The following is a 21,058-nucleotide window of genomic DNA, read 5'->3' as shown; positions in this document are numbered from 1 at the left end:
TGTTGTACATTTGATTTAGCGCCTCGCAATTTGCGACTCGCAATTTGTCGCAAATCGCGAGGTGCTGAATAAAATTGCCGTACATCTGGCCCAATATTGCTTGTGTTGGTGGTTGTTTGGTGTGTTCAGTGGATCTTCTTGCTGAACAAACATTTGTGCTTTATGCTCATTTGTATTTGGATTTTTTTCTACAGTATGATATTGGATGAATGCTGTTGATTTTCTGCATGTAATTTGATTGGCTTTGCATATGCGCAAAGGACATTGAGCAAAATTGGACACTTTTCTAGCGTTATTTGCATAATGCTGCACTGTTACTCGGTGCAGGATATTGTACTTAGGGACCATTCAAATCACAATGAATCATCATCTCTTCACCTTATCCCGTACAAATGTGGATCAGGGACTATCTGAGCTAGACGCAGCCTCCAAGCATCCACAAGCTCCAAGTAAGCAGCCGTGTTGATGCATACCTTGCCACAGACAACGCTCTTGCCCGATAAACATGGCCATGCCAGATACCTTGCCACCCTGACTGTCTGTGGCCCAGGTGGCCAGAGGAATCTCTTGAGCCGAAGACCCAACAATCAGCTTCCAAAGCAAAGCATCTGCCCCATGCCCCATGTTTTGAGTGAACATTCAGGAGCAAGACACAAACTGAGCGCCTGCCTATTCACTAGAGAGCTAAAGATACAAATTATGTGTGGCACTCACATGCACACACACACACACTCACACAAACACAAAACACGCTACCCTTTAGCTTTGGGAATCACAGACTGCATGGGTACTGTGATGTGTGCTTATCTGGGATTAATGACTTGCTTGTCTTCTGTTCTAATGTCTGGATATCTAATGGATTAGGGCACTGAAAAGGCTTTCTTCAAACAGCGTGTTTGTGTGTTTTGGGCGTCCCTGTGAATAAGACAGGGTGGTTGTTATTTCTATGGATGGAATTTCTTGCGTGTGGTGGAGGTGGTTTATTTACATTTGATTGGTTAGTGTAAGTAGCTTGTACTTAATATAGTTTAGTTTACGATGATTCTTGTACCTGATAGTTTGATGCATGCAGTTGCTTTTTCCTGTTTTTGGGTACTTGGTGGTTTTCTCTGTACATTGATTGATGTGTTCAGTTGAACTAGATCTTGTGGCATGCGGTTACCTTCATTTAGGGTTCTTTGTTATGTGTGGTTGTTATACTCAAACATGTTTGCACTATTTGTTGTATGTGTCTCCATTTGTGGTTGTATGTAACAATATCAAGATCAAGAATATAAACCTACCGATATACTGAATCCACAGTATCAGCTACCAACATATCGTTAAGGTCCTAGAAGTATAGAATTGCGTATTTTAAACCCACAACTACATACCCCGACAGTAAGTTGGCAGTCAATATTGTGGAGCTGAAATAAGTGCAGCTCAATATTTAAACAATGATGTTCTATTAATACATCACTGTTGGTTAGTGTGTGTGTTTGTTTTACTCTTTTGATTTTTTTGTTGATATTTGGTTGTGCCTATGTGGTAGCTGGCACCCACAGTTGATTTGTAGAAGACCGTGTTTTTGCCTAAAAAAAATGTATGTACTCATTGACTTCTATCAGTGATGTTTTGGGCCATGTTGAGTATGTTGGTCCACCTTATTTTCACCTGATGTTGTTTGGTGTAGTAGTTAATTGTTCTGGTGGCCGTTGTATACACTGGGATTTGCCTATGATTTTGTGCAGTTATTAACTGAAGAACAATGTTTTCATGTACAGTTTCTACAAGTCAACAAAGATGTACCATCATACTAACAAGCTGTGTTTTCTCATCATTGTGCAGGTGGGTCTTTCTGAGGACATGGTGAAACGTTGTGTTCAGCAGCTGGGGTTGGCACTGGATTACATGCACAGCAAAAACCTGGTGCATCGGGACATCAAGCCAGAGAATGTACTCTTATTTGACCGGGACTGCCGCCGGGTCAAACTGGCAGACTTTGGCATGACCCGTAAGGTGGGCTGTCGAGTGAAGCGCATCAGCGGCACCATTCCATACACAGCTCCTGAGGTTTGCCAAGCTGGCAGGGCTGAGGGCTTCACTGTGGACACCAGCATCGATGTGTGGGCATTTGGAGTGCTCATATTTTGTGTTCTTACAGGTAATTTTCCCTGGGAAGCAGCCACACCCTCGGACACCTTCTACGAAGAGTTTGTGCGTTGGCAGAAGGGGCGTTTGGTGGGGTTGCCGTCCCAATGGAGGCGCTTCACAGACAACGCCTTGCGCATGTTCCAGCGCCTCTTGGCATTGGAACCTGAAAAGCGTTGCCCCATCAAAGAAGCCTTCTACTTCATGAAGTATGACCTGATGTCTGAGGTGCGGAGGCGGCCATCCTATAGATCGCGAAAACACACCGGTGACAAGATGTCTACTACGTCTCACCGCCATGAGACTCCCACCTCCTGTACTCCTACCCCGCTGAAGAGGACCATCCTTACAGAGGGCAGCGGGCTTAGGTTATCACCCGCCACTTCCGATGTGGGCCTTCCTTCCCCAGGACCTAGCAGAACTGATGGACGGCAGGACAAGGGTAAAGGCCAAATGGTCCTGGCTACAGCAATAGAGATTTGCGTTTAGCCTGAAAGTAGCAACAATATGGATTCTGGTAACATTCACCAAGGTTGACTGTGACTTTTCAGAGCACATAGGAAGTGATGTCAACACAAAACTTGGCATCCTGTTGCGCATGTCCACGTGTGGATGTCAGTTGGGGCCAGTATGCCTGCCCACAAGCAAAAAATGAGATTTCTAAAAGCAAATTGAAGGAATGTGTAATAATAATGAAAACATTGCTGTGCTTTTAAAAATGAAATTCTTATGGAATTCAAATGAACATGTATGAATGGATTTTGGAACTGTAGATTATATTTCAGTAGCATTGTAAGGTTCCTAGACAAGAACTAAAATTTTAGGGTAACCGCATTGATTATTAATGTAGTAGGAATTCAGTGCTGGTGTAATGCACAATACTGATAAAGTTATAATGGAAGTACCACACTTGTCCCCAGAGCCAGTAGCACACATGATCTGGCAGTGCCAGCATCCCACGGTAGGTCACCCATGTGCCTCAATCTTGTCTCACTGGGATCAGCCCATCTCAAGAAGATCTTACTCTCTTTCCCACTTCCTTCATTGTTTTGTCTTCTCAACCTCGAGGCAGAATCTCTGAGAAAAATGGATGTTTCTTTGGAGCTGTATGTCACTATATGACCTACAAAAATATTACATCCATTACATAGCTTATCCCTACATTGTCACGGTAAGTAGATATTGGTAAATATACATTTACTATTCTTAAATCTCCATCTACTTAAAATGACAATATAGTGGTAGACAATATAATGGATGCACTATTTTTTAATGGGATACATTGCTTGTTGTATAGTGTCCCCCACCGTGTACGGCCATTCAGTCTTTGACCAAACCCTCAAGGATGATCCTGTCTATAACTAATGAAGGAAATCTACCCCGCCTCACCCCTTACAATCCATTTCTGATTGAGCTCTTCTTGAATGGCCCTTCCCATACTGGCCCTCGATCCAAAGGGATCTCAGCAGCCATGAAATCTGTTTTAACACATTCATTTGGTTACATTCTGGTGATCGTCTATATAGAGGTGACCCACCTCTTTTGGGCACTGCACATTGGCAAAGCCTTTTCTTTGGCTACTCAAAATTTTATCTGCCCAAAGAATGCAAATGAGAGAATATATGTTGTTGGGGCTTGTATCTCTCTTCCTCCCTCGCTCACAACCTTAAATAAGCTTTCCTAAACTGCACACCTTTTTAATTTGGCAGATATCTGTTGTGTGACAATAAAGATTCCTTCCTCGCAGCCGAAGGAATTTAGACTAAGTTGAGCTTTTCCTCATGAGGTAGGGGTTTGTGGTGAACTGCTTTATAGAATTCAGTTTTGGTGGTATGCTGGGACTCATCAATCAAACGAGAAACCAAAGTTCACAAAGATTCCCTATAAAATGGAAATATTGTATTGTATTTGATACTGATACTATGAGTAGATGGGTCCATCATTTTCTAAAGATTATGTGGGAACTCATACAACATAACACAGTTCTGTACTGCGCATGCAGGCCTGTACAGTAGTAAGTGAGTTGTGTTGGTCCAGTAACCACACATCTTGGTAAATGTGGGACACGGTGTGGTATTGTTTTGTGGAGTATTGTTAGCTGCCACTGTATGAGTGACTGCGAAAGCGATAGAACTCCCATTGCAACCCCTGATCGTGGGAAGAATCTCTCGTCCTAACATGACCAGATTCAGTGGTCAGGCAATAAACAACCTTCACCCATGCATACAAATGTATAGAAAACATTTGTATCAGTTTTCTGAACCCACTTTCTTTGACATATACATCCCCAAAAATGAAACTGGCACCAATTGCCAAGAGCTTTGTTTAGTAAAGGCCATCGTGCCACTGATGTCAAATTAAAATAAACTAAAGAAATTTGTAAACCAAGCTCTCTACATTTAAGAGATGTATTCTAGTAAGTGTGTGCTGAAGCTCACAGTCTTCCCCTGAAATACAAAAATAGGCAGGGCAATTTTTTTTTTTAATATGTCCAGAACCTGTCAGGGAATCCAGTGGTTCATAAGAAATTTGTAGACGCAATGAGATGTGCACCAAGGAAGGTCCGCCCAGATGCTGTTGCCAGAGAAAGGGATACCATAAATACCGATTGCCGTTTTCACCAAACTCGTGCACACTTTCTCAACAAATATTTTTGTCTGTCTCTTCACTGCCTCTATTTGGGTTTCATTATAATGTGGTCTTGAAGGGCTCGTTAAAAGATAATGGTCTTTTCTCCAACTGTAAAGTTGATTTATATCCTCTACTCTTGAAAAATATCCATTTATTTTTGTGTTTACAGGAAAGAAAGACCTCTGAACATGACAATTATTTCATACACATTATCGAAACATATTTGAATGTCCATTTGTTTTCAGGGCTAATCTGAAAAATAGGGGATCGTAAACACCCCCCCTTAACATGGAGAGCGCTATTACACAACTAGAGTCACAAAAGTTGTTAAAGTAGGTGCTATGTTACCTGTAGTGATGTACGGCTACGTGGGTCACTGACAGTCTATCTTTGTTGTAATCATAAATCTGTCATAAAAAGCAATAGCAGTTAGCTCCAGTTGTCATCCCAGACTAAAAATGGATGTTATCAATTGATTCATGAATGTGTACATACAGAAATGGATTCCATTCAAGCAGTTTCACAATTTGTATTGAATTATTTGTTGTGTTCGATTTAAATTTTGGGAATGATGGAAAGAATCTAGAAAAATTTTGGGGGGATAGATCACAAGTGACAAATACATGTGTGGTCAATGAAAATAACCTAGAATCCTTTTTGGAGGATAGATCACCTGTGACAAACGTGTAGTTTTGTGGTGCGTTCCCTCCGATTTGCTTTCAGTGTCCTTAGGTTTTATCATCATAACTTGACTTTATTTATCTTTTTCAGTGGGAGTTTGTTTGAGATCACATCTTGAAGTGTCTCGATCAGACAATTTACTGAAGATCGCAGGCATTCTGCTCGTTATAGACCAAACTTCTCATCTTTCTTGTTGTACAGCCCTGTCAGGGTCAGTGGTAACAGGAATGGACTGGTGCCTGAGTGCTTGGCACCAGCTCTTTATTTCTCCATTGTGATACTGGGATTGATCCAGGTTTGAAAGCGATAGGTCAACCCCTTGATTCTATCTACGAAGGCAAGGCTGAAAAATGTGTCTCAGCCCACCAATCCTTGATCAAGGCAGTGCATAATAAATAATATGGCAGGATGAGATTAGTTAAGGTCAACAATCATGCTTAAGTCTTAGGTTTTTTATACATGTATTTATTTTGATTCCATGTAATTTATTTTTGTGTTACTATGTATTCTCTGTGTCTGTGATGTTGTTTCATTTGTGAGTGTGTAGATGCTGACCCCTTGTAGCCACTATTTAAGAGTTAAAAACTTGAAATCAGGTATTTAGTCTCTTTTAAACAGGTAGACTTTGGCATGATGCATCTACTTTTGTCTGAACACCAGTTAAAGGCTTACCTTATGTGGTAAACCTGTGTTAGGTCTACCACTTAAAATTCTTGTCCTGGAGCCTAGAGATACATAATGTATGTAGTCTTAGGAAGAGAGCTCCTCGCCCATCCATACCTGTCACTTACTTTGATAGCCCATTGCAATTTAAATGCCTCAATTAAACGTACTTGTCTTGTTCGTCCATCCCATAACCATGACAGACATAACTGCCATGTATTTTTCATGTTTACTTACATCCATCTAAATTCACTGGTTAAATGTGTGATAAGCTTCAACAGTACACTTCCTTGACCCTTGGGTAGCTGTTAAATATTGAGGCACTTTAAACTTGTGAGACTAAAGCTTAATATGGAATCAGGGGTTTCTCACTTAAGAATCCATGAATAAAGGACGCTGATATAATTTTCTATTCATGCCCTTATTGACAGATTCTAAATCACTCGATAGGACATGTGTTGCAAAATGTATTCAATGATTTAATTACAATTCAGTGAAACCAATAGTAATCTGATTCTTACCAGGTAGTTTTATGCAAAACATCCTGCATTCAAATATTATGTTTATATGTTTGCTACTGATTTACAGAATGGTGCTCAGGTTATCAATCCTGGAACATCGAAAGATGTAGCTAATCTGCCAGGATTTGAACCTGTAACTTTCAGGTTCGTTCACATCCCTCATCTGATGCTCACACCACACTGATATGATTCTGAAAGCAATAGCAGATAAAACAGCATTGAAGTAATTGACAAGACTTCTGTAAGGACCAGCAGGAACCAAAACAAGTGTTAAGAAATTAAGGAAAAATGTCTATAAGTTACAACAGCTGGTACTATCCAAATCACACTATTACAGCGACTCTTATATCTTTTGCTCTCCATCGTTCTTTAGCAGTTTTGACATATATTTTACAGAATCTGATCGGCCTTCCCATAAAGTTTTATGATGCCTCACAAACAAGAAATACAATAATGTTCAAATGGATTGTGAGTAAATGCGGGTGACAAAGAGAAAATTCAAGCAGAGCCTAAGACCGCGCACAAATCTCTGGGACTCCAAACCTTTAGTGTTTCAAGGTACAATGACATATGAATGAGTGAGAAGTCTTCATAGTGGAAAGTGATTGAGGTTGTGTTAAAAGTATATGATTTCAGTGATGTGAGGACAAATGACCTGAAATTGTTAAAAATACAATTGATTACTTTATCATCAAATCAAGCAAAGGCTGAAGTGAGTGGTTTTCTACAATCCCACCTCACCCTTCCTTCTAAGTCGAGGTGAGGATGAATCGTGGCATGTGAAACTCAACAAATTAATCCAGTAAGGTTGCCTCTTTGGAAGCAGTATAAGCAAATATGTAATCCCAACATTTAATCAGGATATGTTAGGTCCCAGGACCATTTGTAGCACAACATTTCCTCTGGTTAGATGTCCTCCTTAACGCCATTTTCCAGTGTGGAGTTCTCCATCCCTAAGGCAGCCAGAGTGCTGACTATGAACGGCTGGCCTCAGACAACATATGGTGGTTGGTTGTAGAGCATATCTGTTTCAGATGCTCACTAAATTAACTTGCACTATTGTCAGTAAAGGAAGATTGTGTGTGATTGGTGTGGTTAATGCTAACATAAAAGGAAGGCAGATGTTTAGTCTTGTGAGGGTCAGTTGAATGCTCAGCTGTCAGAAGTGCCCACTGGCAGTCTAGTCTTGCATCACAATGGGAAAGTGGTATCCCAATCTGATGCTCTAATACTGATAGAACTTTTGGTAACATGCAGAAAGATTTTCTGTATTTGAATAAGGAGATTGACCACAATGTGGTAGGTGAACACTTGCTTTCACCTGGGTAAGAGTCGATAGCCGAGTCTAGCTCTGCCGATCATATAGCATTAAGGGCTACATTGTTCTAAAGCGAAGGTGGCTTACAGCCACCGTGGTTAGACTGTTCTCACTGTTCAACAATAACTGATCTAACAGTGTGTATTAATGAGAGATCGGCTGCCAAAACAACATCGCCAGCCTCCCTACATGCCCGGACATAGACAGCTAACTGTCAACAAGATGGGTAAAAGCCAAGGGAGAACCTATCTCATTTGTATCACCTTCTCCCTCCCCAAAGGTTCAACTCGGAGAGCCAGAAGAGCTCTAGGAGCTCATGCTTGCAAGAGACAAGATTCCCCGTCACTGGAAGCAGACAATTTCCTTCGTACCTGGGTAGGAAACTGAATCAACTCTAACTAGCTTCGATATCACCATTCCCTGTGCAGTGGTATAGTGTTGTCCAACACCCCGACTCCACTCTCAACTTAGGGCCAGTTAGTTCCTCACTCATGGACCAAAAGCTTCACACACTGCTGCAGAACTGAATATCAGACCTTCGGAGTGGCTTGAAGATGTTGGGGAATCTATTTTGGCCACTGCCCTGCTGTTCTCTAAACAAGGACCCAGAACTTGGAGTTTTAGAATTGTAGGCGTTGCACTGATGTAGACATTTTAAGCAGTGGCTTCTCCTTTGCCTTAGGCCCCTTTATGTCCTTGATCTCTTAGTGCAATAATGTAGAGCCGGAGAAGTAATAAAACTTGTTTTGCTGTTGTTTTCCAACTCTCCCTGTAAAGGAGGGTTCTTGTCACAGATGTTACCTCAGTTTTAGTTGAACTGTTGAAAAACCAAGAAATAGTTAAAAAAAAATGCAAAAAATATACATAATTGAAGATTTTACTAGTTTCTTTCTTAAAAGAGTGGTTTAATGTCATAAGGATGCAGTGGTCTTTTTGTCATGTCTGTTTTAAGTATTAATAAAGAGAGTGGAAGACTACTTCAGTGACTTAATGTTTGTTATACAGTATGTTTGTTGAAAAAAAAATGCATGTAACAATTTTTCTCCGAAAGCGACTCCATCATAGTTTGCACACCCAAAGAGGTTTGTCAGGCTGACATCACCACAAATGTCCTCACCAGAGATTTCTCCAACTCAAATACTTTTTTTGCCTTGTTACCATCCTCTGGAATAGTGTGAGTCCTGAGTAGTTTGGCCTGTCCACTACAACTGTATATAAATAAACATTATTTTACAAAAAGGCGGTTTTGCATAAGTAGTTGTCCATCTACGGACATCCATCTTGGAACCTCTTCTGATTATCTCTCAAAGTCCATCTTTAAATAGAACTTAGGTTGATTTTGTCCCAGACTCAATTCTGGTACTTTTCTTTGTTTTACCCAAAAGACAGTGTCCTTTGTGAAGACACTTTTGGGTAACACAAAGAAAAGTCCCTTCACATAGGACTTAAAATAATATTGAGTCTCATATGTAACTTCAGCTGTCCCATATGTTATTGGGATTGCCTTCAAGGAGTACTATTGAGTCCATGGGAAATATTAATTTCCTGCATACTCTCTTTGAGGGCTTGGTATGTAACAATCACTTCCTCAGTTCTACCAGTATTTCAGGGGCGCTGGCATGGCGGAATCCCTCAGAAAGGCAAACCCACCTGTGCATGAAGGCATTTTCAGAGAAAAACATGACCACTTTGCCCCTCTTCCTCGTCACAGGATGACTTTTCACCAGAAAATGCATTCCATTGTCTTACATTGAGATTGTTATGAGCGTCTCGCTATCCACAAGGATGGCTTAAGAAGAGAAGCCATGTCCTGGTGTATCCTGGTTTTCCCTATTTCTCAAGCAGAGGAAGGAGCTTTGTGTGCCTCTGCACTTCCCTTCACTGAGTTCTCTCCCTGTTAGTAGAGGTAAGTAAGAGATACTAACTTTGTCCCATTTATTTTTTACAGATTAGGGGACCATGTCATGAAAGGTCTAATTGTATCTCCTGTAGGTAGTCCATACTACTTAGCAGCCTTTGGCAGGGGCATACAATAACGTTTTAAAATGATGTAACTTGCATGCCGTGTGGATTCTACCTGTCCAGGATCACCACTGTTTCATCCTCCCCTCACTAACACTTCCAATATCCATGAAAGCAGATCTAGGGATTCTGAGAAGATGGCTGTGGCCCTTGGGGACTTGTAGGAGCTGCCAAGGATTCCATTAATGCATCATCTACTTCTCTACCAGAGAGTGGAAAACTGAAAGTGCCTGTCACGTCAGTAAGTGAGACAGATCCCACAAGGGGCTTTGGGTTGGGGACTGGTGGAGCAGGATGTTGCTGAATAAAAAGGGGTAAGAGATTTTGGAGATAATTGCTAATGTATTTTCTATTATTATCTTGGAAATAGTCAGTAGTTTACTTTGTATTATTATCTTTGCATCTTAGGATACAAAAGTGGATTTTGGGGTACTAAACATGTAATTTTGTTAATCGTTCTGGGAAAGTAGAGGTTGCTGTATTTGTAAGATGCTTTACAACCTAAAGGAGGGGACGTCAATAAGATGATTTCTGTCCGTTGATGCCTGCTGCCTCAGCTCCTCCTGGATCATAAGCAGGCACAAGTACAAAGATTAACAGTGCTGCTGGAAACGTTGTACTGCTTCCCTTCCTGTGGGGCATCCCTTCCCAGAATTCCAGTTCACAACTCAGTGGTTCCTCTGTTAGTACTGGCATTTCCACAACCCCGCCAAAATCCCTGTTATTCTGGCCCAAGTAGTCCTTGCTCCTATGCTGCCGGACATGGGGCCGTAATACTTGTGCCGCCTGATGGCTCAATGACTGACGAGCAGATTGAGGAGGCTTGTCAATCCTCAACAAATATTTGCCTGGAGAACCTGTCCATAAGCATTCCACTTTGTGTTGAGATTCAGGCTGGATTCAAGTTCAGACAACAAAGAGGAAGCAAAAACTAAGAGCAAGTTGATGAAGAGGAAGGTCTTTGAAGAACAGTATGGAGTCGAAATTCTGCCTGTACCTCCTCTGAGGAGGAGACTTAGGGATTATACAAAAGGGGAAACCTCACTCAAGAAGACTTCTTTCCGACGCCCGGTGGAGCTGCTTGGTTCAGCTATTGAGGAGATCGGCCCTGGTTCATCACCTCGGCCGTCACCTACCCAGCCAGACATTGGGCACAGTTTCTCCCCGTCTCCCTGTTTCTCCCTTCCCCTCCCCCCTCCCATGACGAATTTTCTGTAACTGCCCTCTTTCTTTGGTTACTAAGTTTTGATTGCTTTTAACAAATGTAACGTTAGCCTGTAACTCTGATCCTCATTGTGTAACCTATGTAAAATGTGTAACTTGCAACTCGCTGTTCCTTATGTAAAGCGCTCTGATACCTACGGGTCTAGCCAGCGCTATATAAAACTCAAGATAAATATGCAGCAGCTTCCTTTGGTCTTTGCTTTCCAAATTCAACTAGATCTCTTTTAAAAGACTTGTAGACTAGTCTGCCTGCCCCAAAGGAGGATTCAGAAAGTATCTGATTGAAAGACAATATTGAGAGAAACAATGCAGTCTGCGTAGAGCCTTACTTTAGATGAAAAAGCCTTTCTAGCTGAAAACTCAATAGCTGATCTAGGGCTTAGCTACTGAAATTAACCGTCCTCAGACAGAAGCACAGCAGTCCATCTCACTAGATCTTGCATTTCTTTAAAAGTGAAAGCCGGTGGCCGAGCGATTGCCCCATTACCTATTCTTCTTTACTTCTTCTTTTCAGTGTCAGTCATTCCCATTGCTTGATCTTGAATGCTTCTTACTTCTCTGATCCCATTACATCTTCATCCTAATTTAACCCTACTGTTAGGGGAGGGATCAGTCATTCTTCTAGGTTTGGGAGAAAGACCTTGCACTTGGCTTACAGCAATATTATATGTGACTCATTAGGGACATACAACAGCCGGCCGAAGACTCCTGTGAAGCATCAACCACTGGCCCAGGGTTAACATGACCCTGTCATACAGGGTGGTATCATTCCTGTCCCATGAGGAAGTAGGGGAGTGGATTCTTCTCAATCGTTGTTTTGGTCCTAAACTCATCCACCCCATCATAGATCCGTAGGGTCTGGACCAGGTTGTTAAGTCTACCACATTCAGCAAGGAATCCATCGAGGAAATAATCCCTTTTGTGAGTTTAGGAATTTCCTATTATTGGATTGAAGAGACGGTGCATATTTTAGCATTTCTCTTCTTTAGAATATCCTGTGTTTTTTACTCCTGGGTGGCAATTTCCACTACCCCTGGTACCAGCGCCGGCCGTTACATATTATCTCCCTAGATTTCCTGGACTATGATATGCAGATCATGATCCTCCCATCCATCAGCAGAGATGTGTGGTAGTGTCTGGTGAACAGTAGCCTGTTCAATGATAGCGAAATGCAACTTCCGGAGCCACAAATATTGGCAGTGGATATCAACTTGAAGAATGGGGAGCAACCTTGACTTCAGCACAAGCACAGGGACTTTGCTGTAAGCAGAAGGCAACCAGTCCTCTAATTGGGATGAACTGCTGGCCAATTCCCAAACCACTTGCATAGCCTGAGGCATTGCACTGCGGGTGGCAGGACACACAATCTTGTTGCAATGATATATGTCAGCAGTCATGGTGCTCGCTCCAAGCCCTGGCCAAGATGACTTGTCACCTGTTCCTATTTAGATAGAGGAGAAGCCCACCCTCCCCCCATTATAAGCTTTGTGCATCCTGGTGGTGAATAATGTGATGGCGGGCTGCCTGAGAGGGACGTTTCCCGACTCTGTGGAATTTGCTGCGGATGTGGGCAAGTTCCCACAGCTCTGGCAGTATTTTGACTCCACAATTCTTGATCTTTACTTCAACTACTGAACATCTGCTCCAGATTGATGGAGTCCCTAAGCCTGTGGGGTTGACACAATATCTTTCTCCTTGCATGTGGCCCTTCTATTTTTCCCCATGAGAGCAGGGGTTTCAGCTGAGTTTAGGAAGAAGACGACTGCTAGCTTTGACTGCGCCTTTTCAATGGAGAGAATAGGAGCCCTACCCTAATACAATAGAACAGGAGCACCACTGAAAGAAACCCCACCCAGTCACTATAAGTAGAGGGGTAAAAATGCCAATTCCCTTGAACTACCAGCAAGAACAAACAGCTCTCCCAAGTTACATCCATGGATGCTCCATGAGAGAATGACAGTGTTGTGGGCATCACTGCTGAGGTGTCTTCAGGATGGGTATTCTGTCGGTAGTCGCCTCTCCTTTTTTAATGCGTTTGTTTCACACTTTCAACTTTAGGCTGAGCCTCCGATTAAAATCATCGATACGCCCACTCTCAGATTAGCTTCTGTGTTTCTCTTGCTCAGGGCACATGACTGCAGCATTATCCTCAGCTCTGTTTTTTAAATGAGCAAGATAGTCCTATTGCCTGCCATCAGGAGATGAAGTAGTAATGTCTAGATTTCTTACTGTTAATCTATATCACAAGGATTTCTATTTTTCCTAGTCGCAGTCGATAAACCCTTCGAAATGCTAATTTTTTTTTTTTTTTAGTTTTATATAGCACGAACTAGACCCGAAGATATCAGGTATCACAGGGCTTTACATGAGAACCAGTTTTGTTACACAAGGACACATTATTTTTTGTTAGGCACGGGGCGATTGAGTGATTTGCCCAGAATCACAGGATGTTGAGCGTTGTTTCCGAGACTCGACCCGGTTCCCCAGCTTTGTGGTCGACCGCTCTAGCTGTAAGGTTACACCTCTCCCCTATGTCGATAGAAGGCCACAATAATTACTTCTTAAAGCCTTATTCCTGCACCCAATAGGGAAGAGTTTAAAGAAACTGTGTTCAAGTACAGCAACAAAAAAGCTGATAGCCTCCCGAGGTGCCTTAAAGACTGTGACAAGGAAAAGTGGCCCTCAGTTTAATGAAGATTATCGGTAGGTAATCGAGCATTGGCAGTTCTGATGTTGAATAAATTCAACATTCTGCTGAACACCATATAAATACCTAGCCAGAAGTAATCGTATTCGACCATGGGCTGTCCCAGGTCTTTATATATCATTAAAGCATCTGATTTACAGTTGGGTGGTGATTTAAAAAGTTAAGATTTTTGTAGAAAGTATGAATTCCATAGGAGACCTCACTAGTGGAACCTCCACCACCATTTTAGTCTCAGCGCATTCAACAGAAGTCGTAGGGTTTTCATTTATCCCCCACAACTCTCCATCGGGCTGTGAAAGGAAGGGAAATGGACCCTCCAGAAATAGCATGATCCCTAGGGTCTTCAGGGGTCTTGTTCACTTGTGTGTTTATTGATAACAGTGGCTGAAAGTAAAAACAGGTTGTCTGAAGAAAGGCGCAATCACAAAGCGAGTGCCACGATTTCATCTCGGTTGTATGAAGTAACCTTCATACAATTCTATAAGTCTTTTGTTTCAATTCATAACAACAAGTTCTCCTTCCAAGAGTGGGGGAGCTGCCACAATTTAGCCGCAATGTCTAGTTTTCGTGGCATCCTGCCACTCACCCCTTTAATTATGGACTCCAAAATGTTATTGAAAGAATAACCACACATTGTTGGTATCACAAAGGACCCCAAAATAGGGCAGAAAGCTGAAATCTAACTTGATGAATTAAATGCAGAGAGTTGCACGGTAATCAAAAACTCTTCCACCACCGGTGCTCTACAACGCTTTACTATTATTACTGCACAGTTCACTCTCACAGGATCTCCTGTTCCAAGCACAGATCACCCAGAAGATTGCAACTTGGCCAAGAGTGACAACTTTCTTTAAAACAGACATTGGGAAAGACCACTGCATCTTTTCGCCGTATTGTGTATTAACTGTGTGAGGTTGGTTAGCTTATAATGTACTTGCACTGTAATCCGGGGGAGGGACGTGCCCTCCTCCCACCCTGTTCTTCCACCCTCCCCAAATACAAAGACATCTGTAAATAGTTTAAAATCTCCGAATTGTGTCAAGGAGCTTTTTAAATGTCTTATTTAATTATATATTGATGAAGATTGCTAATAAATAAAATGATAATTAAAAAAAATGTGACAGTACGGTCCATTTATTTAATGCTCCAAGCAACTCATAATATTGAGCCTTAAAAATGACCCACGAGATTGAAACCTCATAGAGAATACAGGATTTTGCACAATCCTACAATGTTAAGCGAAATTATGTTTTTAGAGTGACGTTTGATTTGCTGGGGTCTCATTGACTTTTTTCATGCATGTGCACACTTTGGGTAGAAAAAAGTCTTACCAGTCGCAGCCGAAAACTGGTTTGAGCAAAAAAAAATTCTTGCTGAACATTTACTATGCGAACAATCCTCCTGTTTGTGAAAGATCACACAAAATTGCTGAATAAAGAATTTGTAGAAAAATTCATGAATTTTGTATAATCCAACATTCAGAAATGACGCAAGTTTAGTTGGGGTTATTGAAATTGTGCGCACTCCTAATCTATATAAATTATATTAACAGGCTATTCCATGCATCCAAAATTTCTGCCCAATATTCCTGAGGCTGTTGTCTTCCATATTATGTTAGATCACCGTTGTACATAGAGGCTGATTTATATTTACAATTTGTGATTGTTTTTATTTGCCTGCGACATACCCATATGGTGCAAGACCATAAACGTAAGTCCATTGTATGGAATCAAACACCTTTGTGGCATCTAATAGAACTGCAGCCATCTGTACCGAGAGGTCCAGTTGGTGGAATACCGCAAAGAGTCTGCGCAATGGAGCGGGTGGGAATGAACCCTGACTGGCCTGGCAGGACCAGCGTGGGGAGCAGCAACTGCAGCCTAGCAGACAGGATCTTCACCAGAATCTCGACATCTGTGTTGATCAATGACAGTGGCCGATAGGAGCTGCACCTCTTGGTCGGCTTATGGGGCTTTAGGAGTTCTATTGGAGCTACCCTTAAGGATGGCAGCAGTATTTGTCTCTCATAAGTCTCTGTGTACATGTTTTGGAGGTGGGGTACAAGTAGGTTAGCTTATGCTTTGTAGAACTCACTTGGGAGCCCTTTGTTCATCTCGTCCTCTGTGATGGGCTGTACTAAAAATTCCCTTTGCCCTGACAAGTTGCGAGTTCCACATTGTCTAAGTGTGATGCTGTATCTGGTTCTGGTGCAGGATCACGTAATTGCGGGAAGAGCTCCACAAACTGCGCTACGATAGTTGTGTGTCATGGCAGATGTCCTACAATATAGGTATGCACCCATGTTTCCTTGATTTTGGTAGTCAAAGTACAGCCAGGGTGGCTTCCCTCTCCGTACGCCCTCGCGACCCATCGACTGGGTAAGTACCATACCTCCTGTGTGGCAATGTAGTTATATTCTGTTATCTGCACCCTAATTATGCTGGGATTGCAGGGTTTGAGTGGGTTTCATACTCCCATTCTAGGTTCCTCAGAGTAGTTTCTATGGACTGTAAGTGAGAGCGGATGGACTTTAGTACACCGGCCTGCAGCTCAATACAGGCACCCCTGATAGTAATTTTGAATGCTCCCCACAGCGTACTCGCCTCCTCTACAGATCCCTTATGTTTTTTCAAAATGTTGCACGAGAGCCCTCCTTAGTCCATCTCGAAATTCAACATCTAACAGAGCGGTGGCCTGTAGCCTCCACTGAAACTCTGTGGGCATGTGGGTGGGAATGGCAATCTCCAATAACGCCGGGGCATGATCTCATAGTGTTTTCGGCATATGTCTGGCATCTGTTGCCCATGTGCTCACCTCCCTAGTCACCAGGCAGTAGTCAAGTCTGGACCATGTGTTAAGTACTGAAGACATGAAGGCACCTACTGTGTCTCCTGGGTGTTGCGCTTCCATATGTCTACGAGTCCCTAATCTTCCATACCATCTCGGGTTATCCTGGCGGATTGGTCATCCTGCCAGTCTGCTGTAGCCAACCTGTCTAGTGTTGGAAGTAAATATGTCTTAAGATCTCCACCCAATATGATAGCAGTAGATTTTGGAACATGCAATTTACACCATATCCTAGTATAGAATTCAGGATCATCTACATTGGAACATGCACGTTTATAAGAGAAACAGTGTGCCACACAGACTCCCCTGCACAATAACATAGCGTCCCCGATGATACGTTTCAGAATGTGTGATCGTGAATGGAATTCCTTTCTTAACCAACAGAAGGATACCCCAGGTGGAGGATGGATGGGAGGAAGCCATCGGACTCCCGCCCATTTCGTCCCAACAGCCTGTACTGTGTGAGGTGTGTTTCTTACAGTAGAATGACTTGCACACAGTGTCGGTCCAGATAGGGGAATACTTGCCTGTTTTTTGGGAGGTTATTAAAGCCTAGCACATTCCATGTGAGGAAAATAAAGCATCCTGTACCTTGAGTCAATGTAACTGGGAGCTCTTATGGAGTTGGACCCAGTAAACTCGGACGGGGGCGGCGCAACAATACATGCACAATGGCTTTTGTACACTGATGGAGTTGCAAACAGCAAACATATTCCCCTCCCCCCACCCACTGCAGCATCCCAACAATGCTAAACGCATCTCTATAGTTAACAAAGAAGAAAATCAAGCAAACAAACCAAATAATGCAGTATACAAAGACACTCCTAGCATAATTTCGTAAAATCGGGTGGGCTGCGCCGGCGTAGGGTGGCTAGAGGCCGTTGTATCCTCCAGGTGCCCGGGAACTAGACTGAACAGTCAACTGGATCCGTAGTCCTTCGGGGGCAATTGCACAACATCTACTAATGAGGGCCCAGGCTCTGCGAACCAGTTAGCTGTCAGGTAGCCTTCGAGCCAAAGAACAAGAGAATGGGCCAAATGCAACATCCAAGGTCTATTAAACTCAGTCCAGGGCTACGTCACAGCCTGACGACAGTGTATTGTGTGTTTATTACTAGGAGTACTAGGAACAAATGGCAAATATGGTTCGTCGGTGAGACGGCAGACTCTCAATGTACATACCATCAGGTAGTCTTTACTCCCACCATCAGGCATCCATAGTAGCTGACTCAGATCTCGGAGGGCTGCGCTGTGTTTGTGACACTCACTTAATAAAGTGCATGGCTGCTTTCGATGTGGTGCATATTTTCTGTGCATCGCCGTGCTCGATGCTAAGGCGGTCGGGTGGAGCATGGAATATGGGACCCCTGCTGCTGGTAGCTTCTTTCTCACCTGGAAGAGTTCCAATCGAGCAGACTGTACCACCATCAGGAAGTTCGGGTTAACGCAACGTAATATCCTTGATATTGTATTGTGCCGTTCTCCCGGGAGAGACAGAGGACAGTGTCCCGGTCTCGATAATTCAACAGTTTGGCCATGATTGGCCGCAGAGGAATCCCAGGAGGTTGACAATGGTTTCAGAGACTTCCAATAAGGCAGAATCCATGGAGTGCTTTGGTCTGAAGCCTGATTGGCAGACATGAAGTGAGTTGGAACTCTCAAGAAAGGAAGTAAGTTGATTTTCTCCAGAATTTTGCCCAGCACAGGAAGCAGCGAAATGGGCCTGAAGTTGGCTAGAATTGAAGGATCTGCCAGAGGCTTTTTTAGCAGAGGTTTAACCACCGCCACTTTCGATGCTTTTGGAACTTCTGCCATGGAAAGAGAGGTATCTGATTGATCATTTAATTTACAGTATCAATAGCATTATGTAAGATGGCCGGTGGGCAAGGGTCTCGGGAAGAGCCCGACTTGCACAAAAGAATGGCTAGATGAGATTGAGCTGATAAAATCTCCTGGAAGGAAGCTAACATAAAATTGGCCATCTTAGGGGAACAGTCGGAACACCGCGGTCTGAACCACGAGTGTTCCGACTCCACAGCCCTAATATGCATGCCTTAACCACGCAAATGCCTTAACCACTTATGTGCGTGGTTAAGGCAATGCAAGGTAGGGCTTGCGGACGGACGGAAGCAGGAAGCGATCCGCGGTGAGGTAGGTGGGGCTGGGGGTGGGTTGGGGTACTTTTGTGGGATGAGGGGATCTGGGTTGTTTTGTGGACTGGGGGTCGGTCGATAATGTTTTGTGGGCCGGGGTGAGTTGGGAATACTTTGTGGGCTGGGGGTGGGTCGGAGGTTGTTTTGTGGGCTGGAGATGAGTCAGGGGCAGTCTAGCTTCGGATAGACGAAAGCAGGGAGACATCGGCAGTGAGGTAAGTGGGGCAGGGGGGTGGGTCGGGGTACTTTTGTGGGCTGGGGGTAGGGGTTTTGTGGGCTAGGGGTTGGGTCAGGGTTCTTTTAAGTGGGCTGGGGGTGGGTCGGGGGTAGATTTGTGGACTGGGTGCGGGTCAGGCTAGTTTGGTGAGCTGGGGGGTTGGTCGGGGGTAGATTGGTGGGCTGGGGGGTTGGTCGGGGTAGTTTTGTAGGCTGGCGGGTTGGGGTAGTTTTCCGGGATGGGGTGGCTTGGGGGTAGTTTTCTGGGATAGGGGGTTCAGGCTAGTCTTCAAGGCTGCGGGGTTGGAGTTAGTTTTTAGGACTAGGGGGGTTCGGGGCTATTCTTCAAGGCTGGGGGGTTGGATATAGTTTTCAGGGCTGGGGGTCTGAGTAGTTTTTAGGGCTGGGGGAGTGTTGGGGTAGTTTTTTTAATTAGGGGTCAGTGTATTAGGCCTCAGGGTAGGGAGAGGCGAATGGGTAGTCAGGGCAGTTTTTAGGCTTACGTGAGGGCGGGGCAGTTCTTAGGGGTGGGTTAGGGCTCGCCAGGGTCAGGTTAAGGGACAACGTTTTAGGCATTAGGGCAGGGGGAGGGCACACCGTAGGGGTTGAAAGGATTAGGGGTATTTACACCTCAGAGCGGGAGGGAAACAGGGGGAGTATGTGCCTTAGGGCAGTGGGGATGGGGGTGGCGACCTTAGCCACGCATACCCCTTTACCATGCATGCCTTTACCACAAAGATTTGTGGTAAAGTCATGCGTGGTAAAGCAATGCGTGGTTAAGACAAGGTCGTTATTCAGACTGCGTTGTTTAGGCATGCGGGGTTAGGGATTTCATGGTTCCGTCATACAACCGCCGTCTTACCATGTATCTGGCTGAATTCGCTCACAGGGTTATGAAGCCATGTTGTAAAGTTAGTAACATTTCTTCAAAGAAGGTGGATACCTTATCATAGAGGCCTGTGAGGGGGGATAGCCCCTGTTACGGCTTTGGGCTGTAGAAAAGATTTCGATATTTGGAAAATCTTTTTGGGTCAAAGTTGGCCTGCCTAATTTGGCTGGTGAAGGAGGGTTTCTTGGGCACCCTGATCAGATAATGCTACGATATCTGAGCCAGCCTGAAACTGGTCACATCCTTGGATTTGTAGGCCTGGCACAATTTACGCTCAAGCTGCTTACAGCAGAGCTTTCTTTTGGTTAGAGCAGGGGAACACCAGGGTGCTAATGGGTTTTGGCATTATTTGCCAGTGCGGGCTAAGGGCACTAGTTTGTTGGCAGTATTCATAATTAGGGCTCCCGGTTTTATGGTATTTATTTTTTTGACATTTCCATCTGTATTTATCCATATTTATTTTTTGTTAATTTTATCTGTATTTATCTTGGTTTTTGTGGAAAATTAAGCTGAAATTAGTGTATATGCACATTTATTTAACCGATAAATATACACTCATTCTTGAATCCCTGCCAGGTTTCAATGCTGTGAACACCCGCAGGAGATAAATCAATGCACTTATATGAAAATATGCATATTTCAGTATCAACCTTGTGCATATCTACTTGTATTAAAGCCTCTTTACTAAAATGTCTTTCTTTATTAATCCTCTTAACTATCAATTCACACAGCTATTGGCCTGGTAGTCATGGCAGACAGGATTCAGAATTACTCAAAAGCAACCCAATTTCTGTTTTTATCCACATTTAAAATAAATACAGACAAGAAAATAATTGTTTTCTGTCTGAATTTATCTGTAAAAATCTGTAAAAACGGAAAACAGGGAGCCTTATTCATAATCCACTGGTTGAACAGATTGAGATTGTCCGAAAGCCTTCCCATTAAGGGAGGGGAGGTCCCGGTCAGTTGGGTAGTAAGATCAGGGTTTGTCATTTTACCCCATTTACGAAGGTTAGGAGGACTGTGGTCAGATTGAAAGTTGGGTAGGCCACTAAT

The 21,058-nt window shown here is 43.3% G+C and overlaps 1 protein-coding gene across 3 annotated transcripts in view; it reads left to right on the top strand.

Moving 5' to 3' along the window:
* SBK1 (SH3 domain binding kinase 1) overlaps window positions 1-14,990 on the top strand; it is a 547,139-nt gene extending 532,149 nt beyond the window's left edge. For all 3 annotated transcript variants that reach the window (XM_085628379.1, XM_085628380.1, XM_085628381.1), the window contains one exon: window positions 1,828-14,990. In XM_085628379.1, the coding sequence (XP_085484505.1) occupies window positions 1,828-2,619 (792 nt within the window). In that variant the 3' untranslated portion in view covers window positions 2,620-14,990. The remainder of the gene's footprint in view (window positions 1-1,827) is intronic.
* Window positions 14,991-21,058: the final 6,068 nt, after the last annotated feature.

This window comes from Triturus cristatus, chromosome 10, assembly GCF_964204655.1.
Source record: "Triturus cristatus chromosome 10, aTriCri1.1, whole genome shotgun sequence".
NCBI lineage: Eukaryota > Metazoa > Chordata > Amphibia > Caudata > Salamandridae > Triturus > Triturus cristatus.
Note: the sequence above shows the minus strand (reverse complement) of the source record. Positions and strands in the feature narration are given on the sequence as shown.